This window comes from Helicoverpa zea, chromosome 9, assembly GCF_022581195.2.
Source record: "Helicoverpa zea isolate HzStark_Cry1AcR chromosome 9, ilHelZeax1.1, whole genome shotgun sequence".
NCBI lineage: Eukaryota > Metazoa > Arthropoda > Insecta > Lepidoptera > Noctuidae > Helicoverpa > Helicoverpa zea.
In genome coordinates this window covers 3,746,067-3,755,409 of record NC_061460.1, presented here as the reverse complement: position 1 = coordinate 3,755,409, position 9,343 = coordinate 3,746,067, and the positions used below count along the sequence as shown (strand labels likewise).

Here is a 9,343-nt window from a genome sequence, read left to right as displayed (position 1 = left end):
GTTCTAGTTCCTAGTCAACATTCCTTACAAGTGTTCCATTTAATATCATTTATTAATCGCTTCATAATTTATACGATTGTGAAGTTGTATCCTTATTTGTATGTATGGTTAGCAAGCTTAATTAAGTAGATACCTAAAATGTATGAGATGTGACTGCTGAAGAAAGGCTTAGTTAAGACGCATCTGCCTAAACTTGAAATACAAACAAAAGCGGAGGGGAGAAGTTTTTAAACAACGTTTTAACTTTCGTCTGCGGCCACTCAGTACCCTCCCCTGGGCTAAGCAATTCTATTGGTTGTTTATGATCCTCTCCACTCCGCTTTGATGGTTCAAATATTCCCGATTGTAAGTCATTTTTGTTTAAAACTGGTATACTTAGATATTAATTTATTTTTAAGTAAGTGGTCAAATATTGATCATCATTATCATGAATTACGCCAAACAAAAGTGAAAAGCTTTTAAAAATATCATGTATCTATATACTTATTTAAAGTCTTACCATTAATGTAATGCATACGAAGGTTGTGTATAATGAACGAATGAGAGACAGAGTAATATATAAACGTGCCATATATCGTAGGTAGAATAATTTATGCTAATATAAGATAAAAACTTTGTAAACAAAGTAAGATATAATGCACTCTCATTATTTAACTGTGTTGTTTTTAGTTTTTTACCTACTTATCTTTTAAATTGATATCAATGTTGAGTTTGATAATAATTTTATTGACAAAAAGATACATTATTTCAAAGAAATTGTATATATTTACCGATTTCAGCAAATTATTTAGCCCTATTTCGCAAAGTGAAAACTCATAGTCGACAAAACAAGCTAAACAGATTCCAATGCATTATTTTAAACAGGTCTCAAATACCAATTATTTTAGTTTAATTTATTTGAGTTAGGAAATCTAAAGATTAAAATAAATAATTTGTATTTAAGTATTAGTTCTAGGTATATTTGCACCGAGCCCTCCAAATCACTTGTGCCATATAGCTGCTTAGTAGAATAGATAGCTACAATATCTAATCATAAGGCTGTTTTAAATTTATTTAAATAAAATACACATATAAACAATCAACTGGTTTTATTGGAAGTTTTAAATGACATCTTCAATATTTAAATTATTTTGTGAATATTGTTTACTGGTTACTAACATTATAGAGAAAATAATCTATGATGGGTTTGATTTCAAAAAATGTTGGTAATAGTGATTGGCTTTTTTCGTAACCAAAAGATACAGATTACAATATTGTACTCAGAAACCAAACTGAAATTTTTGAAGATATACTATTTTTATTTTTTCAGTATAATGCCTTAATTTATAAACAGTCTTAAAACAATTAACTTTTATTCAGTTTTTAAAAGCAATGATAGATAAAATAAACCATAACATTGACTTAAATTATGCACGAAATATTTTTAATATTTTACGGCTACATATTTCTTTATGTATAATAGAATGTTTGTACAAAATATACAACTTACCGCTAAATAGTTTATACAACATCGCTATTTGGAACATATATGGGTAAGTCTATGGGATTTATTTGTAGGTAGGAAATGGATCCTGTATCAACTATGGCGAAAACTATTGCTACGTTATCTTCATATTTTGAGTGAAGGGCCATTACATCCACTGCCGAAGGGAGACCCGATGATATACTGAAAATGGAAAAAGTATAAATTAATTTTCTATAGGAAAAAATATACTTATGTGTCAACTTGTAAAACTATCTTACTATTACTGGTTTAAGTTCTGTGTTTTTCGCACCATCTGAACCTTCTTGGCCAATATACAATTATTATTAATAACTAAAAGAAGAAGGAGGATTCTCTATTTTTAACACATGGTGGGGTCATACTTAAAAGTGCTATCAGCCAATTTAGTCTTTAGGACCATAATTTGCAGATAGCAAAATAACAATGCTGTGTTTAAAATGAATTAAAATCAACTTACTCAATACAAATAATTCTGAAATGCGGTTTTGGCGGACTCCTCTTCCTAAAGTTCTGTACATCTCTGTTGTACACATCGAAATCTATTCTTAGACTAGTTTCTGAATCAATATCTTTGTTATTACTTATGATTCGTAATTTTTCTAGCACAGAGGGCATATCGGAACTGTCGTCAAAATCGATTAACGGTTTCAACCCTGAATCACACAATTCGGAATCAGCCAGAATTTGCGCCTGTTCTTTTTTAAATGCATTACTACTTTCTTCTAAATATTTCAAAAATGATATTTTAACTTCAGCCCAATTTTCATGATGTTCTAAATGGTCCCTCAGAAAGTCAAACAAGTATTGTTCTTTATTGTTATGTATAAGTCGAGAATTCATGTAAGCTTTTGGTACGATTTCTGCTCTTCCAAAATCATTTTCGTTTGGAAGCCAAGTCTCATCAAAGACTTTATTTAGACATTCATTATACTTCTTGTGATCTTCTTCAGAAATAACTTGGTCAGATACAACTTTATTACTTTCTGAATTGCTATCGTCTTTGCTTGTACCAGGGTTATTTAATGACTTCAATCTCTCTGACCTACGTTTAAGAATATTGAATGGATTCCTTAATCTTTTTCCTTTCTTTTTATTTGCCTCCGCTTCTTCTTCGACTATGCAATCGGATTCTGAACTGGAATCTAGTGTAATACATCTTCTGTCTATAACTTCATAGCTATCTTCATCTAAATATACATCAGCATTGTAAGACTTGTTGAATGTTTTGATTGCTTTAGAAAATGCTCTTCTATGAGTAGCCGTTGCTTTGTCCTTAGTTTCAAGATCTCGTAATCTTAATGCTAGCTTTTTAAGCCTATACATATTTTCATCAAACTTATCTTCTTCTTGTTCCAACCTAGGTTTTTTGCTCTTAGATTCTTCATCATCATCCAGTTCAATAGTTTCAACAATCTTTTCTTCATTTATCACATCGAAGTTTTCAGTTAACCTCAGTCTAGATTTGTATCTCAAATTGTAAGAATGTAGTAGAGCGTGAAGAGATTCTAGGTTTCGCATATCAGTGTTGCCAGATATGAGAGATTGTTTCAATCTGACAGCTAGATTTTTAATGCCTTGAAAATGAGCGGTTTTACCACTCCTCATTCTTTTTCTGGCGTTATTGCTAATGTTAGGATTATTTGGATTGAAATTATAGGAAGACGGCCTTAAAAATGGATGTGCCCTTTGATGGAACTGAACACGGGTTTGGAAGAACATTAGTTGATAAAAGTTCATGTTGTTTTGTGGACGCCAAAATCCATATGGTCGGAATTGGCTGGTTCTAGGAAACCGTATGTTCGGAAAGAAGGTTGGATTTTGAGGAAATTCAGTGCCTGAGCTACTTCTTATTCTCCTTATGTTAGCTCCATTAACTTCGTCGGAACTTGTGTAAGAGGCTGCATCAGATGAGGCAGACCTTATTGATCTCTTTTTGATATTGTGCAAATTTAACACATAGTTAGAATTATGCACAAATATATTTTTCGGTATAAATTGTTGATCTGGTACATTTACAGTGACCACACATTCTTTGGAAAAATCTGATATATTTTTAAAATGTTCCTCTATTTTTTTAGGATCACTTGGTTTTATCTGTCTTTTTGTTATTTTGTCTATTTTTCTCAAATAGCTGTAGTCCGTGTTATTATCTTTAGGGTAACATACTGGTGATACTTTTTCTGGTGATGTGCAATTGTTTTCACCAGTTTGGTCTTTGTTTGTTTCATCTTCTAAAGATTTATCGCCGTCTTCTTCTATATTCTTAGCATCTGAAGGAACAATCATATTTTTATGTAATCAAATATTAACAAATACTCTAGATAGGTATAATTATAAAATTTAAATTAGTACCAGCATCAACAACTGCATCGCCTGCCATTTGTACATCCACATCAGAGCTGACATCTTTATTTGTGTCATCAGTAATGACTTCAGTCACTGAAAAATTAAATACAAAAAATGTATATATATGTTAAAGCCTGAAGCGAGGTTTCACCTAAGTTTAGTCGGCTACAGCTGGGTGTGACCGTCCATATGCAGCAAAACTTAGTTATATCCTCTTCGGGTGTGCGACTGCACATTGTATAACTGTTATGATGAAGGCTACACCAAGCTCTAACCGGAGATAAAAGGATGTCACTAAGTTTAGCCGGTTTCACCCAGCTGTTGCCGCCTAAACCTTAATATCTGTGAAATATACAGTTCCACACCTAAATTTATATATCACACTTGTAACTAATCTTTTGTATTTGAAAGTACTTAAAAAAAAAATAAATACATACAATAAAATTAAAATACTTACCAGCATCCATAACGTCTGACGTAACTTCTGCAGATGCTGTAACCTCAACATCTTCATTCCCATCACATTCATTCATTGCTACAGGCTCTGAAATAATCAAACGAAAAAGGTTAGATCCAATTTTTGTTTCATGCCCTTCACAATAAAGTTCAAATTACCTTGTTCATGTTTCGTACCTGAACTAGCAGCTTCCCGAATTTCAGAGCATATCTCCATATTATTACTTTCAACAATTTCTGTAACTGTTGACGATACTTCTTCAATACTCTCATTATTGTTATTTGCAATCTTTGAATTAACAACTTCATCCACTTCCATTATATTAGCTGTATCATTTTCTTTTGTTGAAGAATCTTGTCCATTTGTATTTTCTACATTCTCATCAATGTTCTTATCGTCACTTGTTTCAATATCATTCTCAGCCATTTCAAGTCCAATATCTTCACTTACTTTCTCTTTATCAGTTTTTATATCTATTTCCGAACTGACGTTTTTATTTTCATCAACTGTACCTTTGGAAGCATCAATATGTTCTGATGCAACAACTGTATCTTCTAATGGAATAGGAATATTTGCATCACTAACAATATTTGCTGCTGGTGAACTGATATTCTCTACAACTTTATCGTCGCTTTTAGTTACTTGAGAATCTACACTTTCAGTAGCATTTACATCAGTTACCGCTGATTCAATTTCTTCAGATTTATTTACTGTTTGAACTACAGGAGAATCAGTATTCTCAGACTCATTTCCTGTACTAATATTTGGCGAATCTAAATAATCAGATTTATTTGTGTAAGCAGCAGGTGAATCAACATTTTCAGATTCATTATCAGTACTTGTGATTGGTGAGTCAATATTCTTCAGTTCAGTAAGTCTGCTGAGTTTTGGCAAGTGTCTATTGCCGTTGGTTTTAGGACCTTTGTGGCGAAATACTTTGTACCCGAGTCTACTGAGTGAGGCATAGACTTTGTATTGAATCATTGTTGTAGGCGGTTGAAGGAGCAAAGAGTAAGCTTTTTGTAATGATACTGTGACTTCATTGTGTTTTAATAGAAGGCAGTTCTGAAAGGTGAACAATACACAATTATTTTCATTATTTCTTGAGGATGCAGCTAACATTTTAACGTTGTTACTTTAAAGTCATCAACATTGTCTATGAAGCCTTTTAGGAACTATCTTGAAGTTGGTGTTCAGTATAGCTAGATCTAGCTGGGTAGCTAGCCAGTAGTTAAGAAATGATATTTTATCTATTTGTGCCTGGGCATATAAAAGGCTTATAAAACATCTAGCATCTGTAAGCTAAATTAATGATGAATGAATATTTTTATATGATATACAAGAATTACATAAAGTTCTACTTACAACTTCCATTAAGAACAATGCCTCTTCAGGTTGAAGATACAAAGTCTTGCCAACATTGTGGCCAAGGTATTGCCAATATCCACCAACCTTCTGTGTCACTTCAGCTAGCATCAGGTCATCTCGCCATTCAGCATGACTTAGTGTGCCACTAGAAAATATAATAAGATTTCTTTGAACATAAAAAGGATATTGATTTAGAAATTCATTAATAAACAACAAAGAAAGACGTTATTGCAGTCTGGTGGTATTCTATTAATACCATTATTGGTATGTCATCTAATACCTTTGTGGACTGGACAAGTTTTAATTACATAATAGAAGCTGAATTACATGAGAAAAAAAGTTTTTTTTTTAGGTAATCTATTTGTTTCCATTTTGTATCAGAGAACTATTCATAATACATTTGTACTAACAAAATTATGAGTTAACCTGTTGTATTTTGTTGCACAGATACAAGCACTCAAGACACTTGATTTTCTATTGTCTTATAATAGCTGGCACACAAGAGATTAAAGTGTTACTCAGTTGTACATACCATTTCTCAATCCTCTCAACCTCAATCAGGTACTTGCGAGCTTCCAATGCGGCTTGAATCTGCTTCTGTTCCAGCCAGGAGCCATTTGGTGCGACATCCTTCAAGCCCACCTCGGGTAGAGAAGCATCTATCTTGGTGATGCCTTTTGCTACTAGAGCGTGTCCACTGAAAATGACAACAATAGTTTTGTTTTATTGTGATTTGACAATATGTAACACACTAATGCCCTGTCTTTCTCAGAAGAGTTGTGTTCTAGCATGCAGATATATATATATATATATGTATATGAAATAGACTAAAAACAATGTAGTATCTTAGAACATAAAGGGTATTCTTATACATTTGCTTTTCCTGCATCAAGTATAGTTACATATCTTGCACTTGCACTATTGTCTGCACTATGCTTTTACAGTAAAGCCAATATTGATTGAAATTAACTATTTAGATAAAAAGCTCCCTTTGCTAGCGAGAAATAACTTCTAATTTGTGAACTGTCAAGTCTGGTTCAAAAATGAAAATTATGATTTTATATGATATGAGGATAATTATTAGCAGGTAAAGGAGTATATATAGGGCTGCCATCCGTCCGGGTTTCCCCGGATTTGTCCTCGTTTGGAGGCCGTCCGGGGGCCGTCCGGGCGGGGTTTCAAGAAGTGTCCGGGGAAAACCCGGACACTTTTCATGTAAGGAAGCACCTCATTGGATTTAAGTATGTGTTAATAGTAAATGGATTACAAATTAGGTATTATTTTGTTTAAAAAAATCGTACTCCTTCGGGGAAAAAATGCGATTTACGCCAAATGTCCGGGTTTTTTTAATGTTTGTCCGGGTTTGGTGAAATTCGAGATGGCAGCCCTAAGTATATATGAAGGACGGAGATAGGACGTAAAGAAAACATTGCAGCGAACTCGAGTGTAGGTACTTGACTAGTGTAAGGATATGAAAATGATGAATGCTTTCTGACTTGTATCAGCTGATTATTTCTTTCTTTGTCAATATGTTGCAAAATAAATTTTAGAGGAGTAGGTAGGTAAATTGAGAAAATATGAATTTTCTTTTCATACCAGTGTATGTACCATAGTTATGTTACGATATTTTGCACGAATGACAACTACTTTTCCATGAAAAGTAAGCGGTATCGGAAACCTGCACCGCAATATGGAAAACAGAATAATTATGGTGTAAACAAGTAAATTGAACGGTATTATCTGCGTGGATTAGTTCCGACATATTTGTACTTACGACAACACTCTCGGTGTCTCCATAATTAGTTTAAAAACAGCACAAAGTAAGCATTTTCATAATTCACTGCAATTCCCGAAAACACAAGTCGTGTTTTTTCTCAAATTGATTTTTGACGTTTGATTGAAGCTTTCCGTTTGACACTGACAGCGCGATGAATGAAGTTGTAAAAAAGCTGAGATACTTGCTAGCAGTAACGGAATGGTGTGAAATATAATAGAAATCAGAAATCAGAAATTTTATTTGCTAGAAACATGGTATGGTATTACAAGATGTTACAGTAGGTATGTGTTTCACATGTCTCGCCGTTTAACCGGCATGCAAATATTGTTATGACCATTATCATAATGTGGAATTAAAATTTAAAAAAAAAAATAAAATAATGTTGAATATTAAAACAAAGTCTCTAGGCATATTTGACAAACCAAATTATATGTATATAAATAAATGCGATTTAACAACAAAAGATTACAAATAACGTTCTACATTTCTCGACGTACAAGACATGAATTCAGCTATTGAATAAAAACATTTGTCAATAGGCATGATGACAGTAATCAAAAATCATTAAAATAATATATTTATTAAATTAAACTTGAAGCTTGGAATATAAAACGCGCATTGTTTTCTTTATTAATAATGTGATTAATATGTATTTTAATAAAATAAAATTACGAAATAAGGCAATCCGCCATGATATCTTGAACACCAATCAGAGCTCGTGACGTCATTTCTCAAAACAACTCGCGCGAAAGCGCGCGAACGTCACATTTCGTTATTGTGAACTTCCACTGCGATCTTTGTTTTTAATTAATTAATTGTTTATAACACGAGTTATGGAGCCCGGATTTATCAAGGCAAACAGCGCTAATTTGCCTAGAATTGATATCATAATGCTGGGAAAGTTTTTGGCATCAAATAAAGATTTTTGTTCAGCTGAATTTAGAAATGTTAAAACTTCCATGTAAGTATACTAGTTTAATTAAAAAACAATGAGAGATGAAACCTAACCTCGAAATAGTTATTTACATTATAAACTATGCTAGAATCTAGAGAACTATGTAATAACTTACATCAAAGTGATCTTCACAAAAATAAAGTTGTACCCTGGGCAATATTGCTTTTGAATCTCGCCTTGCAAGTTTAAGCCACTTGTTTCGTATTTTTTTATTGTGAGGAACGTACACAAATAACTCATCAGGAGTTGTTTTGGATGTGTTCTTACACTGGGGGACCCCACAACACCTATGCCCTTTCGAATTCATATTTAATAACACAAAAAACTTAATTATTGCACGAGCGTTGTTTACTTGCGTCTTATAATTTCAGTCGTGACGTCACAAGTGACGACATGACACTGACAAGCGTTTTCGCGCCGGATTCAAAGTGGACAGAGAAAAATGCAATTATTTGATAAAAAAACTTCGCATTTTCTTAAAATTAATAATTTTTCATATAAAATAGACGTATACCTACATCATACAAAGGAATTTAAAAATTTGTCATCATGCCTATTAGCCATTTCTTAAATTTAATTTTAAATTTTGCAAGTGTCATCCGTCATCTCTCGGAAATGTCTGTGAATTTTATTATAAATCTGAACTGCCATGCAACTGCAATTTTTTTTAACAGAGTTGTGGATTTACCTGGGACCATCAATCTGGTGGGATCCCTTGATGAATATTTTTTATTAAGACTCGCTTTCTCAAAAAGATGGCCATGTTTTTTAACAAACACAGCGATTTCATAAATGTATAGACCAACAACAGTCTGAACTTTTAGTTATTTAAATAAGGGCCTGCAAGAGTCTAGTGGTGAAAAAAGTCGTGGTGGCCTAGTGGGTAAAGGACCAATCTCTCAAGTATGAGGGCGCGGGTTCGATCCCAGGTTAGGC

The 9,343-nt window shown here is 33.0% G+C and overlaps 1 protein-coding gene across 1 annotated transcript; it reads right to left on the bottom strand.

Annotated features, from left to right (window-relative positions):
• Positions 1–1,071: 1,071 nt before the first annotated feature.
• Positions 1,072–7,586, bottom strand: LOC124633049. The gene is made up of 8 exons (XM_047168144.1): positions 7,450–7,586; positions 6,208–6,372; positions 5,673–5,820; positions 4,484–5,372; positions 4,308–4,394; positions 3,857–3,943; positions 1,962–3,774; positions 1,072–1,666 (listed from the first exon to the last, which is right to left on the bottom strand). Exons 1-8 carry the CDS (start codon positions 7,470–7,472, stop codon positions 1,501–1,503), a joined length of 3,378 nt encoding a protein of 1,125 aa, XP_047024100.1. The 5' UTR covers positions 7,473–7,586; the 3' UTR covers positions 1,072–1,500.
• Between the last annotated feature and the right edge of the window lie 1,757 nt (positions 7,587–9,343).

Bases quoted from the DNA above. Each gene is read 5' to 3' on its own strand.
- LOC124633049 (XM_047168144.1), bottom strand. From the start codon at position 7,472: ATGGAGACACCGAGAGTGTTGTC. The intron at 4,395-4,483 runs GTACGAAACATG...TGATTATTTCAG, and splicing joins TCGGGAAGCTGCTAGTTCAG to AGCCTGTAGCAATGAATGAA. The intron at 3,775-3,856 runs GTACTAATTTAA...TTGTTCCTTCAG, and splicing joins CGATGCAGTTGTTGATGCTG to ATGCTAAGAATATAGAAGAA.